Consider the following 17,762-nt stretch of genomic DNA (forward strand, 5'->3'; position numbering starts at 1 on the left):
GCTACAGGACAGATGCCATCCAACAAATTACTTAAAGCTGGAAGACTGAAAGAGTATCCCAGTTTAAGCTAGAATCATTGCATTTCCCCTAGCTGTGAGCCCATCCCAACACGCCACTTACAGATACTGCTTGCTTGGGATACAGAAATAAAACTTTGCCTTTTGGCCACAGAGACTATTGGAATTATATAATGTTCTATGAGTTTTCTATACAACAAAGGACCTCTTTCATGGAGGCAAAGCTAAGCAAGAAGTCAGCTTGACATGCTGTCACAAGACGGGCTGGGTATTAGTAAGGGAAATGGGACCAGGAGGTGGAAACACTTGAAAAAGAAGCTGCCTTGAAAAGCAGCCTGCAGCAAGTAGCACATCCCAGAGCTGGAAACAGGATGATGGTGGAGGGTGTCTGGAAGACAAGACAGAGAGGTAAAATGCCAGGCTGGGTGGCACATGAAAGGACAAGCACAGGGGAAGCAGGGTAACCTCCAGACTGCTTTCCTCCAAGACAATGGAAATTCCCTGTCCTGTCAGCGTGGCATTATTAAACCAAAATTATATGCTGTAAAATGCACTCCTGCTCCTTGCAGCAGGGCAGCAGCAGGATGTCATGTTCAGCCCCGCCACCCCTCCCAGCTCGGGGGTGTCCCTCTGCCATGGCAGCCCTGTACTCACCGTTGCAGTAGCACCCCATGGGACCTGGCCAGGAGAGAATCAGGAGCTTCTTTGCCATTTATAAGAAAACAATGCAGATGGGACACCATACAAACAAAAAAACAACAAAAATAAAACCCAAACACCCCCTCACCCTCCAAAAAAGTGAGGAGGTTGCATGCAAAGCAAAAGCCACACTTGAAATCAAGGGCACCCTCACAACACTGGCTCAGGACACACCTCTCTTCCTCACCTGCCTCCTTCCCTATTTACAACACAGCTGGAGTCTACAGTCAGTCTGTTTCTACATAGAGCTTTGTCCCTTTTGAGTGTCTGATGTCAATGCAGTGCATGTACAATACATGTGCAGGGTGCATGGACACCTTCCCTCTTCCTCGCCACATGCACGTTCTTCACTGCTGCTCTTAAAAGCTGCCCTACAGCAGCAGCAGCAGCCTTTTGCAGCATGCCATGTTACCGCTGCATTCACAAGCCGCTGTGCTGTTCCTCCTCTGTTCGTGTCCTCCCTCTTCCTGCTGGCCCTGTCCTTTTCCTTAGCCAAACCTGCTTTAACTTGGGGCTGTAGCTGCTGCCTGCCTGCCTGCCTCCCTGCTGCAGATCCCACTCACCACGCCATGTGCCACAGTCCTTCCCTCCCTGCCACGCTGCTCGCTAAGGACATGCTGTGGCACAGCTGTCTGCCTCCTCTGCGGCAGTCATGCAGGTTTGGATTACTGTGCACGCTACTGATGTGGAGCTCCTGTCGTGACCCAGCGCCCCATAGGAGGAGCAAATGAGCTGAGACGTCAATGCAAAAAATTATAGCCATGCAAGCTATCCCTGCGCTCAGCTGCTCGGAGAGTGCATACATGGCTTGTATGACAGCAACAGCACACAGAAGCAGCAATGAAATGCAGTTAGCAATACAGCTGGGAGACAGACAGCGAGGCAGGCACTGGTCCAGTGACTAAAATGATCCTACCGTGAGCCAGCCTGCAGTGTCTCCAAAAGTGGCTGACTACTACACAGGAGCTCGGCTTTCTTTTCAATTACTCCAGTTCCCCCCCCTGCCCCGGGTAACGGCAGTGTGTGCTCTGCTTTGTTTTTATTTGCCTTTTTGTTTCTTCTTTTTTCACATCCCACCACCACTCGTCTCCCTCTCTCTCCTCCCGTGTCCTTCACTCCAGGATGGCGGAAGCGGAGTTGCACAAGGAAAGGCTCCAAGCCATAGCAGTAAGTCAGTTTCGTTTTACTCGCTCTTTTGTCCATAGCTGCGGGTTGCAGAGGGAAGGTGGGATTCTGGCACGGTGACTGGGAAGCGCCCGGAGAGCTTGGCTTTTGCGAAGTTGTGCATGGAGTTCTCTGTTCGGGAAATGAGTGGTTAAAGTCTGCTTTGCAGGATTTGGCAGAGAAAGAGGGCTTTGAGGAAGAGCGTTGAGCTGACACGTGCAGAAAGAAAAATGTGAATGCACAGTGGCACGCTTGAAAGATTGATGATGGAGAAGAAAAGAAGGAATAAGTGAGGAGGAGGGGAGATTGCGGGAGAAAATCAGTACTCTGCTGAAAAGATATTTTCTCACAGTGGGAGCTTTAGCTTAGCTGATTAAGAAGTTAAACAAAATTATCTGCTGCAGGGTGGCTTTTACTGTAGAAAATAATTGTGATATTACTAATTTTTAAGATAATCGAATACAAACACAGCATTATCAAAATCATGTAATTATTTGATCTACTAGTTAAACTGTCACCTCAGCTCCATAGCTGAGCATATGCTTTCAGATAAATTCCCTGCTGACTTGCGTCCTGCCAGGGGTAAAGTCTAGGCAGGGTTTTGCCCCATTTTAGTTAAAACTTTTGTTTTCATGCTTAATGTTACAATTTGGAGTAAGCCATGAGCTCAGCTGCTGCAGACCTCAGAGGATCGTGGGCAGTGACACCTGGTGAGGACTGGGCCTGGGTGCTTAAAAACCACCATCATCCTGGCTCACAGAAATTGCCAGCTCATCTTCTAGCATGGCACAGACGCTGTGTCAAAAGGCTTGTGTTTCCGTGGGCATTGCCAGTCTGCCAGCCCCACACAGCCTGCCCTTGTTTGAGTGACACCCAGCTCTTCTTCTCCATGCTGAGATGTTGATGCAGCTGTGCCAGTCCCAGTCAGATGGCACAGAGGGTGCCGGGGACCGCACACCTGGAAGTCTGAAGGGAAATGACAGAAGACAGCAGAGCCACATGGGTTTTATTTTCCCTTCCCTGGTTCCCCCAATGATCAACAGATGCTATGTTTTACTGTAGCCGGCAGAGATTACAGATTTCTTTTGTATTATGAGGAATGGCTGCTGCTTCTGTTCCAAGCTGTTTTCTTTAAGTCCACTATTCTGCTAACAGGTCAATGGAGATTAAAAATAACCAGATGTAAAACAAATAGATTGGGGTTTTTTCCTCTCTAAAATATTTCCTGAAAAAGAGCAAATGGTATCATATGATACAGGGTAGAAGCTATAACCATTTAATTTTCAGGCAGCGGAAAGTAGATGCATATTTTTAAGCTGGTTCACAGTTTTATGTCAGCATAGGTATTGCCAAATCTCCAAATGGAAACACCGGGAACGTTCCCTCAGAGGCAACCCTCACCACTGCCCCTGGTTTGGGAGTCCTATATAGCAGAACCACACTGCAGAGCTGCTCCACACATTGCTGCAGTGCATACCTCTGAAAAACTTCTATCTCTGTGTTTAAAAAATGGTTTATATTATTGCCGCTTCTTCTGACCACTATATAACAGAAAACCAAGCAGCACCCATTTCCACTCCGGCTTAAACCTTTCACCAGAGTAGTTCAGGTCCTCTGCTTTTTGATGCTTTGCATTTCACACCAATGATGCCATTATGGATGTAAAATTATCAGATGTGTACTGCAGCTTTTTACAGTAGGTTTATGCTAGTATGAGAGAAGGCCTTGAGAATCTGGATCTTCTTTTTCCATATATATTACCATTTCGGTTTCTATTTCTGGCACAAAATAATATACACATAGTATTGCAATGTGTGCAGTGAATTAGACTGAAATAATTTTACTTCAGCATCAGAAATATTCAGCTTTATTTTAAGCTTGAATGTGAGTCCATGAACTAACTTGTCTGCTTACCCACTCAGGAGTGCAACAAGTTTTCCATATAATCTCATTAGGTAACTTTCCTCTTGTCTTTGGGCTGCTGCAAATGTTTGTCAGAATGCAGAGAAGTTTATCTTTAGTGTAAGCTTTGCTCCATCAAGATGAGTGGCATGAGACAAGTTAGGCATTTCTCTTTTGCCACCAGTTGGCTAAAATAAGGTTAATCCTCAGAAGCTCCATGGCCTTTCTTAGAAGACAGAAAGGTTGCATTTGAATTCAGCTTGGTGTTGCCTTTTTTTTAACAAGCTGCAGTATCTCCCTTCAGATGAGCAGAAGCTTACACCAGCACTCCAATCAAGCTGGTTGAATGCTAGGCATATAGAAAGAAATCCATTTACTGTTGGGACTCCTATACACTGTTGCCTGTACGTTTGTGCTTGCTTCCATAATCACCACGCTTGCCAGGAAGACAAGCAGAGTAAATTTGAAGTGTATTTAAGGAAAACAAAATCCAAACATGGAAATATGAATATTCATACCAGAAGGCTGACACTTTTTGAAGAGTTTGCTTTTGTATTTTTTTACTCTGATTAATCACAGTTTTAATATACGCATATGTGGCACATAGGCAAGTATCATGGGAAGAGGCAAAAAGGGATCTAACTGTTAGGACATTAATCTAAACCTTGATGAACGTGAGTTGGCCACTTATTTTGCCAGCCACAAGTACTTTGCCTGCCTGTGCAGTCCTTTTCCATCCGTAAACTGTGAATAATGGACTTTGGCCTTGTCTCAGAGAGTAGCAACAAGACTGCATACAAGACTGAGGAGAACTTGGATGCTATGGTTTACCAGGGCATGAAGCAGCTAAATAAGTCTTTAGGAAAGATAACTTATGATTTAAAAAAAAAAAAAACAAAAAACCCCCAAAAAACCCCAAAAAAACACTTTAAATGTATGTGGTTTTAATACCATTGTACATGCTTAAACTGTGATTTTTAGGTATTTGTTTCTGAAGTTCCTAAAATTCACAAACTGACTATAGCAAGTCTCAGAGCACTGTGGCAGTCTGGTTTGAGATGTGGGGAAATGCGAGACAACGACTGAAAAGTGGAGGCCAGCTCTCTCTGCTTGGGAGAAAAACATAAACTCTGTGTCCTTGTTGGATCATGGCCAGGAGCAATTAGTTTTCTGATCCTTCCTTGAGCAGAGGTTATCCACATCATACATGCCACAGATACTGGCAAATCTTTCTGTCATGCCACACTGCTCAACATCTCTTTGAGCCCGACCTTAAATCACCACAACATTGATCTGCTGGTTTACCACCAATGGAGCCAAGCGGTGCCCACTCTGCACAGTGTGAGAAGATACCTTGCAGGAGGCAGGCAAGGGGTTAAAAGAGGTGGTTGGAAGCCATCTTCTCTCTTGGCTTGTTCCTGTAGCACACTTCATTGCTTGTGTCTGCTCTTTTCCTGAAGGGGGGTGGTGGGTAAAATTCTGGGTGAAAAAGGAAGCATTTTTGTGGCTTTAAAAATGTGCCTGCTGCGAGTTGCTCAGAAGTTTGGAATGCAAATAGTCCCAGAGGAAGCAGGCTCAGTGGCTAAGGGACAGGTAAGCTGAGATAATTTATCACATTTTGGATAAATAAACTGTGTGGCTCCACAATTTATTATATGGCCCCTCTCTCTATGACTGCAGAGATCACCACTAGCTAGTGATCTAACATAGACAGGCATTTATGAAATGTAAATACTTCCTGTCCCTTAGCTAGAAGTCATAAAGCTGGGAAGCAAGGGCATTGAGTATGTATCAGTGCATCTGGGGTACAAGTGCGCAAATGATCCAGTGAACGTGTGTCACCCATATATCAGGTAAATTAAAGGCAATCATTGAGGGACAGCACTGAGGAGAAATCATCCACTAGAGCAACAACCAGCACAGGAGTTGGAGGAGATATGCAGGTTAAGGAGATGTCCAGCGCACAGATGAAACTGGGAAACTACTAAAATTTACTGATTTCTTAGCAAGTAAAAAAAAACGGTACTGATGGTTACTGCTTATCAGTGCCCAGTTCTGAGAACCATTAGCTCAGGGAAGCATTAAAGAAATTATTGATATCGAAGTAGCCATGTAAAACATGCCTCCTGTCGAACAAGACCATTCTTGCTTTTTCTATGAGATTATGAGTTTGTTGAGCTGTATCTAACATTCCTTCAATGTCATCAGGTATTTGATTTAGTATGGTAAGGCACTTGTTTAAAAATAGCTCCCTCCTGTATTAGTGAGGTCTACCTTAGCTGGATTAAGACTAGCTAACTGACAGGTCTCAGAAAGTTGCTGTTAGTGAGGGAGACTGATGAACAGACCCTTGTTCCTCAAGAGCAAAGGCAGGGGAGAGCTTATAGGAAGCAGCTTTTCAAGGCTTGAAGACATCCTCTGTTAGCACTTTGATGTAAATGAAAAATCAAAATTGATAGTGTGCAGACAGCATGAGGAGTGGTGGAGGAGTAAATACAACAACAAAAAGCAGACCTGTAGAACAAGTTGGATTATTTGGTAAATGGGGTCCTCCATTTAAAGACTTTGTTCACACCTGTATGCAGCTGCTGTTAGGAGAGGCCAATGCAGGACTGTGCATTCAAATACAAGGGAGTACAGTGCCAGCACCTCAGAAGAGGGCTTTGCAGTCTGAGCAGTGCTGCCTTTTGCAAGGGACTAGAACTAGCATGGGAGCTAATTCAACAGGGATGAGGAGGGGATGGTTGTCCTGCAAAGATTAGTTTCACACAGAATCACAGAATGGTCAGGGTGGGAAGGGACCTCTGGAGATTATCTAGTCCAACCCCCCTGCTAAAGCAGGTTCACCTGAGGCAGGCTGCACACAGGTAGGTTTTGAATGTCTGCAGAGAATGAGACTCCACAGCCTCTGGGCAGCCTGTTCCAGTGCTCTGACCCTCTCATAACAGAGAAGCTTTTCCTCATATTCAGGTGGAACGTCCTGTGTTTCACTTTGTGCCCGTTGCCCCTTGTCCTGCGTCTGGGCACCGCTGAAAAGAGCCTGGTCCCATTCTCTTGACACTTGCTCTTGAGATATTTGTGTTCATGGATAAAATCCCCGCTCAGTCTTCTCCTCTCCAGGTGAAACAGGCCCAGCTCTCTCAGCCTTTCTCCAGCCTTCACACCACCAACCAGCCCTTGTTTGTTTGTTAGTACAGGGTCTGGAAGCACACCTTGCCTCGTTGGCTCCTCCACCACCTGCAGCAAAAAGTTATTATCAATGCCCTGCAGGGACCTCCCGAACTGTGTGAGCCCAGCTGTGCTGTCTTTCCAGCACATATCAGGGTGGCTGAAGGCCCCCACGAGAGCCAGGGCCTGTGACGGTGAGGGTACCTCCAGCTGTCTGTAGGAGGCCTCATCAACTCCCTCTTCTGATCCGGTGGCCTGTAGTGAGGACCCCCAACAGCATCACCCATGTTGGCCGGCCCCTGAATTCTTACCCATAAGATCTCGACTCATTCTTCATCCACCCCTAGACAGAGCTCAATACATTCCAGTTGCTCCCTCACTGCTGGCCTATCTCTCCTAAAAAGTACACAGCCATCCATGACAGCATTCCAGTCATGTGAGCTCTCCCACCATGTCTCTGTAACTGCAGTAAGATTATGGCACTGTGACTGTACACTAGTAAAGCTTACACCAGGTGATGGTTTGGAGTCCTCCCAACAAATGAGGCACGTACATATATGTTTACATACAGAATTGCACTAATTTTTCAACACATCTTTGAAAAAAGTAATACAATTATCTTTTGGAAAGATAGTACTAGTAGAGTTTCAGTATCACAATTGCTGGTAACCTAGCCATTCTACATTTCTGGGTTGACACTCAGCAGCTGCAGTGAGCATCATGTGGTGTCCATAAACTTCAGAAAATTTAGTCACAGAAAAGCCAGTATCTTTTTTTTCCCCATTCAGCTATTGTCTATTACCCTACAAAATTAAAACTCATGACTAGTAGATCTCATGTCGAAGGTCATTCTACTGTAACGTGTCTCCAAAATTTTTGTGACTCCTTCCACATAGCATTGTTCATGAAAATTGGAATCTCTGATGTTGGGGATCACATAGAAAGGTGTTGCAAATTGATTAAATCAACAGCTTATGATTGTAGTGATGACTTAATACACTAGTTTCCTATGCCTTCATTTAGGAAGTAATGTTTTTGTTGTTTTCAAACCTAAAGCCTGCAGAAAAGAAGTTCAGCAAGATACAGAAAGAGTAAGCAGGCTGGGACTTTTCTACTTGGAAAACAGGAAACTGAGTGAAAAGAATCTTCAGAAGTCTATAAGGTCATGACTGTTAGGGAGAGATGAGATAAGGAAATACTACTCACACTTTTTAACACAAGAATTAGTTGGGGTCTGAGGAGGGCAGAAGTTGTGGACAAAACAAACCCAAAGACATAGTCTTCCTAAAATGAATTGTTAAGCTGTAAAGCCCTGCTTTCCAGCATGTGGTGGGTGCTGGAGTACACCTAGGCTTGAGGAGAACCCAAGCACGCTCATGGAAGCAGAATACATGAAGGACTTTCTTATCAGAAGTAATTTTCAAGCTTCAAATTACTAGAGGCTGGCAGGGAAGTTTTATGTGTTCTTGCCATGCTCCTGAGGTCTTCTGCTTTAGGCACTGTGCTAGAATGGAACGTGGGCTAGGTGGTCTGATACAGTGCAGCCATCCTGTGTACTCAAACACATTCCTGGATTAACCATGTCTTTAAGTACTTTCCCGAGTTTCAGCACTAAAGAAAACCCTCCTTGCAATTGATCGTGAAGCTTATTTGAATATTGCTGCTACATACTTTAATCCAATTTTTCCATTCCCATCTTTCCCTCATTATCCTACTTCCAATTGTATTTACAGCTCTGATTAATCACAACCATTCCTCGGCCTAACATTCAAGTACCTGAAACAGAAAATCCTCCTATAGTTGTAGCTGTCCTCCTTTTATAGTCTGAGCTGAAAAAACTTGAGAGCTAATGTGACCTTAACAGATTTCCAGAGTACTCTGCGGTGCAGAAGACCTGAAGGGGCTGGGAAGAGTCTGTGTCCTGATGTAGTATTTCCAGGAATGGGTTTAGTTTGTGTAAACTAGGGATTATCACAAACTAAATGAAAACAAAATTGTGAGCACATTATGAACCTGTGAGGTTCCTATGAACCCCAGTGGAAATCAGCCATGGGAGAGGAAGCGTTACATTTGCATTTGCTGTAAAGGATGAAGAAAGATTTCCCTGCACACAAATCTGCAGCCCTGCCCTGGACTGCAGCAATATCATGAGTCAGCTTCATGGGAGGTATTGCACAGAGAAACCCATGTGAGCACAGGTGTATCTTGTCTTGACTTCTGGAGCATATATAACAGTGAGAGTTCATACACAGTTTAAGAAATATTATGGCCTTTGCCCATTCCAAGCCAAAAGTGAAAGAAAAATGCCTATAATGTCTGAAAATACTGTCTTGGGGTTTATCTGTGTTTTTGCTTTAGGAATGTTTACATGAAATTATCTTCTCTGCAAGAGAAGCAGAAATATGATGAAAAATATTGCTTTCAAGGTATCAGTGAAAACTAGGAACGAGCAGAAACCAGAAATGAACTTGCTCTTGAGAAACTTCTAGACAGTCTCCAGACTTACCCAAACTCAACTGTTTAAATTTAGAATTGTTTCCACAGCACATTCCTAGCCCTTAACACATCACCAGCATCTCTTAAGCACAGACAAGGAGCTGAGATACTAGATTTCTTTTTGTGCATTTCAAATTGTATTTTGCAAAAGGAGTTGAAAATGGGTTTGAAAAGTTTTTGTGATTTTCTTGTTGTTGCTGTTAACTGTCTGGAAAAGTAAAATAGTTGTGAAAGATTTACATTTTTGGAAACTATTGAACAGCTCTAGCCTGGAGTGTAACTTTAGGGACAAATACCACACACCATGGTAGCAGTGGGGTAGATGTTCATGTGAAGTCAGAGGCGAGACTTTGGGATTTACATGCTGTGCTAGAAGTGATGGATAGCTGGGTAGCTGGGATGAGGGTGAGATAGTGCTTGAAGGGGGTGCACAGTGATGCTCAGTCTCTGCTTGAGCACTTTTGCTCTGGTAGGAGTCATTCCTTGTATCCATACCCATTTTACAAATACTGTTTCATTCCTGTACAGAATGAAGTGTATTCTTTCATCAGCTGAACACTTGCAAAGTACAGTCACCAGCGAGCTGGTTGGTCTGCAACATGTATTTGGGAAAGCACCAGACTGTGCATGTGCAGTAAATTATGAGGCCTCACAGCAGCAGTATTTAGCTTCTGAGCCTCTTTGTGAGTGGGTCCCGAGGAATTTTGCAAAGATTTCAGTATATTTGCTTATTGACAAGGGAAATGAAGCTCCATCGAGGGATTTGTTTGTCAGTTACCACCAGCAAAACCAACAGAACCTCGAATTTAATCACATGCTTCCTTATTTAGGTAGGATGGCAGTGAAATGTGATCTGAAACCTTGCCTTCTCATGAATGGCACATGAGCACACGCTAAGCTTGTGTGTGCCGAAGCACCTTTCGGTCTGAGGATGCCTTTCAGGAGCAGGACATGGGAATGCAGGGATGCTACACCTGCCTCTGGTCCTAATTTCCCTAGCATATAAAAGCCTTTTCTGTTGCAAATTCTTATCTGAGACACCCACGTGCTTGCAAGGGTTAACACCACCTGACAAACCCAGTGGCAGTGAAACTGGTATGGCCTTTTGGCAATTGCACACCAGACCTATGTAGCTCTTGACACACAGATGCTTTTTGTTACTTAGCTGACTTGCAACGAGGTGAGGCACTGAAGGCATGTAAAGCTTTCTTCCTCTTCACCAGTAAAAACAAATGCTCTCTGTGCATAAAAAAAAAGGCCAACAACCAATGCAGTTTGGGCAGCTTTTTCTGGAAGGAGACAGACCTGCTCTCATCTAGGAGTTGTTGGCCTTTCCAGACAGCACAGAGCTCAGATTGTTGATTTAAGCGGTGCTGTGATTGTTTTAATTTGAGCTGCCAGCATCATTTGTCAGGATCCGCAGACAACAGTTAGTAGGGTGGGGCTCAGCCCCTCTGCAATCCCTAATAATAGCAGTCACTGACAAGCAGTTGAAGATTTGGGACAGCAGAGGTGTGCTCAGATTTTAAACAATACACACCTTGAAAAAAACCCTTCAGTTTATCAGCAGAGAGCTATATAAAAGGTGCTTTCCAGCCTTTTGGGGACATGTCTTTGTCAGCCTCTCTGCTTCAGCCATGTTCTTTTGCCATGCAGAGCTATAAGCAGCACTGCAGTAGAAGGAAGTAACCTGGGCAGGTAATGAATGGCTAAGGACCCCCTATTAAGAGGCTGAAAATTGCAGACAGAAATTGGAAGCCAGATTTCCGTGTAATGTATTGCTAGAGGAGGAAGAGTTGAGCAACTTGTAATGTATGCTGCAGAGTCACACAGCTGCAGTCTCTTTATGGCAGCAGCAGGAGCTAGCGCAGAGCTGAGCTTACTCAGGAGCTGATAGCAGTGCTAAATGCAAGCGTCTCATTATTAACCAGCTGAGTGCCACATGCTGCAGTGCCAGCATCGGACTGATTGGTCTTTCCCAGTGGGTTTCTGAAAGGGAAAGGCGTTGCAGTACACACACATACACATACATACTTGTTAGCCTCTCATGGATGCGCTGCACCATGTGTCAGGTCCTTGGGAAAACTCCATGGGTTTTTGAAGGATCCCTAGTCATCCAACTATTTCCCATTTGGAGCATAAAGCAAGCATTTGGCATACAAGGTGTCACTAGGTTTACAATAACTGCAGCACAGGGCACTGGATTGTCTCATACACTGGCTTTAGTACAAAATTACGATCCTGGATGTGTTTGCAAGTTCTGGCAGGTCTGTGCACATAGTATAGTGTTTGGGAGTTAATTCCTTATCTATTTTGAATTCCTACCTACATTGACATAAAAAGTAAGGCTCTGTTTAATCATATACTTGTTCTTAATAGACACAAGCATATGCAAGCACTTGCTGCACTTTAGAGAAGTAGACTCGAGCAGAAAGCTGATTCATTTTCCAGCATTTTAATCTGCACCTTTAAGACAGCTCCGTGTGGTGGGGATAACTGCTGAACTAGGAATGTACATAAACTCATCCCAGCATCATGGTGAACTTAGCAAATTGTTCTGGTTAAGGAGGTAACTTCTAAGCAGCCAGAAGGAAAAATAATCTCCAATTTTTTAAAAATGAAACAAAGAACAGTCTAAACATAACATCTTTAAGAACTATGTCACTGTATCAGTGAGACACTGAGCAATATCAGTTCTTTGTGCTAAATTTAGACTTTTTACTGCTGAAGTTTCAAAAAGTATAAAATTTAGACTTAAATAAATATAGGATATCTGAAATTCATGTATGCAAAAGAAATCTGTTCATACTTTTCATGCCTTTCCTTATTAGCTTCCTAATCTCCAGAGGAAAAATAACGAAATGTAAGTGGTTTACAAGTATCTTTGTCCTTACCATGTGTGACATTGCATACAATGCCGAGCAAAGGTTTTGATGAGATTGATGTGGCACTGCACAGTGCAGACCCCTGCCTCTGTGAATCTCTCAGCAATTCACAGGACTGAATGTCCCACAAAGGAGTTGTTCCAAAATCAATAAAGTTTCCAGTATAGACAACTCTTTATATTAATGATGATTTTTTCCCCTGGGCTTTTAAAACAGTATAATAATTCATAATTAAGAAGACAAGGTGTCTTGTAAAGATTTCACTGCTGAGAAGGAGGGGATGGACAGCACTACTGAACCGGAGAGAGCTGGTAGGAGGTTCCTTTTACAATTCTGCCACAGATCTCAGGGCACTGGGAAGAATTCCCCTCTGCGTTTGGCCCCTGACACTCAGGAGAATGCTGCACCATCCTTCCTTGCCTGAGAACAGACAACCCATGAAAGCAGTCCTGAAAAGCATGTAGAAGGAAAGAAGACTAGTATTTTTGTGGTCCAAGTATCTACAGCTCCAGTTTCTACTTCATGTTAGTCTGTGACATTGTAGGCAAACCACTGCCCTCGCTTAAACACACAAAAAATAATCTTTGGTCTCTGTTACTTTGAAAACACCTGTTCCTTGGTGAAATAAATCCAGTTTACACTGATGGATAACACTGACCATGTGATTGTGGGCAAGTCATAGGTGGCTGGTTGCAAAGCAGTAAGATCCAAAAAGGTTGTGTGGCCCTGGTTATATATTGTCACTATCTGTATGGATTGGAGAGTGGTTTAACTAAGCTCCATCAATGTGATGTGCCACTAAAGACAGAAGAGGTACTGGGGCTGTGTGCTTCCCCAAGCTCTCCTGATGCCAATGAGCTCACTGACCAAGAAGCCACACCTGCAGTGCTTGTTGCATGGTTCATCCTTTTGGCTGCAAGTAGCCCACTGAGCAGGAGGTTTCAATGAGAAAAAGGCAGACTTGGTTTCTCATTGTCATTGTTGTGTTGGTCACATCTCTGTCTAGGTGATGTTTACAGGTTGGAGAACTGAAGCAAGAGCATGTATACCAGCAACCAGTTGTTACAGCAGAAACCTGTACCAGAGAATGTCCAGCTTTAGACTGACCTTGTTCCAGTTTTAGACAGTGTTTCATGAACCTGGATCAGATAATGCAGTGCAGTCACTGTATTTGTAGACTGGTCCTTGCTGGAAGGGATTGTGAATGCACATGAAAAAAAAGTTTAAGATGGTACTGACAGATTACTAACCTTTTTCACATGGTGACTCCAAAACAGATGAAGATTCTTAACACCTAGTACTAATCAATTGCTGGATAGCAGTTCTGAAGAAAAGGTGATTGTGGATAATCCATTGAATATTGCTCAGCAGTCTCATCCATTGTGGAAAAGGCAAACAGGCTGGTGTATATAGAGACAGGAATGCTGCTATAAGGCATGTGAAATGGTTCTCTGCTCAGACCCATGCTGGATTCAAGTCTCCAAGGAAGAAATGCACCAGATGGAGAAGAGTATAGGAGAGTCAGCAATTTTCAGAAGTGAAGGAAAATTACTTCTGAGGGAAGACAGAATAGGTCAGAGTTGTCCGGCTTAGTGAAGAAAATACCGAGGTTTAGATGATCTTGTTTAAGGGTAGGGAAAATCTTTCCATATTTCTTCTAGGGTGGATCACCAGTATTTTTGCTTGTGCTCAGATGCTGCTCATTCAGTTGGTGATAAGTATCTTAAATTTAAAGGGTTCTTCTGCAGCTGGTCACTTTTCTGGTGATGCCAAGCACAATGCTTCCATGAGACTTGGCAGGCGACACATGGATGCTTGGAGACTCAGGAGAAAAATTTAATCCAATGGCAGTGGAAGAAGACTGAAGCTGGGATGGTTTACTTTGCATTTTGGATAGGCTAAGCATGTGGGTAGTCAGTGATGTGTTCAGATATGTTGAGTAACATGATCACGTGCAAAAGTAGATAAAATTACCTCTTGTTGGATTTAGACCACCAGTCCCTATACTCTTCTCTTTCAGTAGGACTCTGTCCTGCGCCCAAGCAAGTTAGCAGGAATTGTGCTCTTAGTTTCAGTGGTGAGAAGGAAAAGACCCATACTATCCCCAGAGGTGTTCACACTATTTCTGACCCTTTATCATCATAAAAAGCACCAGATATGTGCCAGATCATACATTTAAATCAGACTTTCCAGGGCAACAAGTTGTAAAGCTGAGGGTAAACAGAGACAGTGGGATCCACCATTCCTCTAAACTTGAGAGGTGCATGCTTTGCCAGTCATCACACATCCTTATTAGTAGCACTGAGGCACAGTTAGAAAACTGCTAAACTCACCTATCAGAAGTTGAAAGTTGCATGTGCAAAAATGATTAGAATTTAAACTTCACATGTTCTTGTTCATCCACAGCAGACATCCAGTTCTGAGAACCTTGGTCTCTTAACAGCTGCTGCTCTTGACTTCTCTTGTATGTTACCAAGAGTCCGGATATTTAATAACCTCTGCTGGAATAAGCTTCCCAAGCTTTACCTGCACTTTGTGAGGAGGTGCTTTTTCAGTTGAAACTTCCTTCCAATAGGAAGCTTTTCTCTTGTTTGAAATGTTACCAACAGCAAAAAAAAAAAAGTTAGTAAGCCTTATTTTCTCAGTAAGATGAAGGGGAGGTGTGGGGGGGAGTTGCAGGGGAAAGGAGGAGATATTTTCAGTTCCAGGGAAATCATGTTTGAGGTTTCTTTGTTGATGCTGGAAGGTGAGAAACTGTGGAGGCTTAACAAGCTGAAATTTCCCTGATGTTGTAGCCTAAAATTAAAGGAGATGAGATCCCAACCTTTCAGCTAGTGTAAAATAATGGTAGCAGAAGCAAATCAAGCCAATACTGTCAAATTTTGTTGTTATCCTCTTTGTCCAACCTAACTTGTTTTTAAGCTACTCTTGCAAATCAATGCAAAACTTTGTGCTGAAATTTTGGAGCAGATCCTTAGGACATATTTGTGGGCTGGAAAATGATTCATACATAATCTGTAGGGCAAATGGATGGTCAAAGGCTTCTGGAAAGCTCAGCATAAGGCAGGTGATTTATTTGTGGCTGCACTTTAACCTGTATGTGCAGAAAGCATTTCAGCATGCATTCTGGTAGGGCAACAGGTGCTTAGAATATAGCACAGCCTTATAGATTTATCTTTTTCTATTTCTTTGTTTTAAGGCACTTTACATGGTATTTAAGAAACTGGCCAAGAGACCTTTCACTGCTGATGTGCTGTTAATATTACACTCCATTTCAAGCAGTTTCTCCTTTTTTTAGCAGATTTTTTTTACTTAAAACTGGACTTAAACCATGAACAATGAACAACTAGTTTCCTTGTGGATAAATTGCTGAAGTATTATATGTTTCCACGGGTGATCCAGATTTGTGGATAGTGGGTGGCAAAGCTGGTGACAACCTCTTACTGTGTTGTAGCACAAATTACCTCCTGAGTTTTAAACTGTTACAATTGTCACATTGGCCTGTGATTTAACTTAACTTTTTCCTTTTAGACCAATTTTACTCCCTTTAAAAAACAAAATAAAAACCTATTTTGGCTAGTTGAGAAGTGTCAACAGTGGTTTTAATTGGTCCAAGAGTTGGGATTTTTTTTTACTGTGAAATGCGCCACTTTCTGAAAAGTGGCTGTGTAAATGACATTTGGCAATTCAAGCTGTATTGCCATTCAAAGGTTACCATAGCATATTCCATCTACAAAATATTGGAAATGCTTTCCTTGGCTAAAAGGCACAAAAAGAATAATTAAGATCCTTTAGGGCATGTCTAAATAGTATACTGAAGTACCTACATATGTACAAAGATGTACCTCTGGCTTTTGGGTCTGCTAGGTATCCAAAATGAGTCTTCACTGTGGTAAATCAGATGTTTACTGAAATAGATGTGCAACATATATCAAAGGTAATGGAAGCAAGCTGATAACTTGCTCCAGGTTCAGCACAGAGCAGTTGGGATGAGCACAGCTGCCTCTGCACAGTGCTGTGGTGTATGGCATCCATGAACTCCATATCTGACTCAAAAATACATGCCAAAGAACCTTATTCAGTAAACTACATGAAGCCTAAACTTCTATGTCAGAAAGAAGGTGATGCAATTGCTTGTTGTTCTTCTTAGTGTCTTTATTCAGACACTTTTTTCCAAACAACCATCATCACAAACTTCAATATTTTATTTTTTTTTCCATTGTTCTGATAAGGGCTACCTGTCTCCCCACTTTTTCCTGACACATGAGTAAGAGAAAAACTCTCAAAAGTATGCACTAACTCTTAACACTCAGCATCAGACATTTTCGAAGCCTGCATTCTTCAGAAAATAGGTTGTTGTATAATGCTTCATATATCCAGAATACCTCTTGTATTGATGTAAAAGATGTTGTGAAACTTAAGTGCATCTGACTTTTGCATCTGCTAAACATCCAAAGCAAATCTGTATTGTGGCAAATCAAGTATTTTTTAAATGCTTTAGCCTGAAGAGGCTTAGAGCATTTTATAGAGGGTAAATAGTTTTTCCTGAGGCAACTGACCAGTTTCACAAGTGGCAAATTGAAAAACAGCACACAGATTGTAATAGAGGAAAATTGCACCTACTTACCCTTTTAAGACTGATTGCATCATTAGTCTTTGTGCTTTTAAAATTCAATCAATCAATATTTGTTTGGTTTTCTCCCATGAAACATAGATAAAAGAGAGGAGTATTAAATAGTAAGGAATACAGGACATCCATTGGAGACTACAGCATTTATCAAGAAAAAAAAAATTTTAAAAAAAGCACAGAAACCTTTCTGTACTAGATTTAATTTGGGTTTTCTCACGGAATAATCCTGTAGGATTTTTTGCGCCGTTAAACTTGCATCCCCATCTTTCATTGCCAAATGTAGATTGTGGCCCTTACTGTTGCACAGAAACAATTTGAAAACCATCTACATGAAGTCTAATTGGTTCTTTAAAGATGGGGCTTCAGGCACAAGTGCCTCCCAGAGCTTTATTATTCTGTCTCCGTTATCAAGTTGATGAAACTTGATACTACAAGGGAGGCAAAGGAAACCCCATTATGCACCTTCTGAATAGTTTCAGGGTAGCTTTCGTTCTGTTTTGGCAGGGAGAAGAATCTTTACTGTTCATAACTGGTATTAGAGCAATGCCAGCTGAAGTCTATGCCTCATTGTGCTAGCACAACAGTGAACACATGGCCAACATCAGCCTCCACCAGAGCAGAGACCTGGGAAGAAGAGAAATGAGAACAGAAAGTGAAATACTTTAACCAGGGACATTCAGCAAGCTGAACCCTGTAGATACCTCTTTTGACTGCAACATTGGCAGGCTACACACTGAATCCCACTCTTTGTGTCCACATTAACTTCTCTGGCCAAAGGTTCAAACCCTGCAGTGAAGCTC

The 17,762-nt window shown here is 42.7% G+C and overlaps 1 protein-coding gene across 2 annotated transcripts in view; it reads left to right on the forward strand.

The window, feature by feature from the left end:
- The first annotated feature begins 1,478 nt into the window (after window positions 1-1,478).
- LOC119141728 (paralemmin-2-like) overlaps window positions 1,479-17,762 on the forward strand; it is a 155,803-nt gene continuing 139,519 nt past the window's right edge. For both annotated transcript variants that reach the window (XM_037374299.1, XM_037374300.1), the window contains exon 1: window positions 1,479-1,884. In XM_037374299.1, the coding sequence (XP_037230196.1) occupies window positions 1,840-1,884 (45 nt within the window). In that variant the 5' untranslated portion in view covers window positions 1,479-1,839. The remainder of the gene's footprint in view (window positions 1,885-17,762) is intronic.

The sequence above is a fragment of the Falco rusticolus genome, chromosome Z (assembly GCF_015220075.1).
Source record: "Falco rusticolus isolate bFalRus1 chromosome Z, bFalRus1.pri, whole genome shotgun sequence".
In the NCBI taxonomy this organism is placed as follows: Eukaryota; Metazoa; Chordata; class Aves; order Falconiformes; family Falconidae; genus Falco; species Falco rusticolus.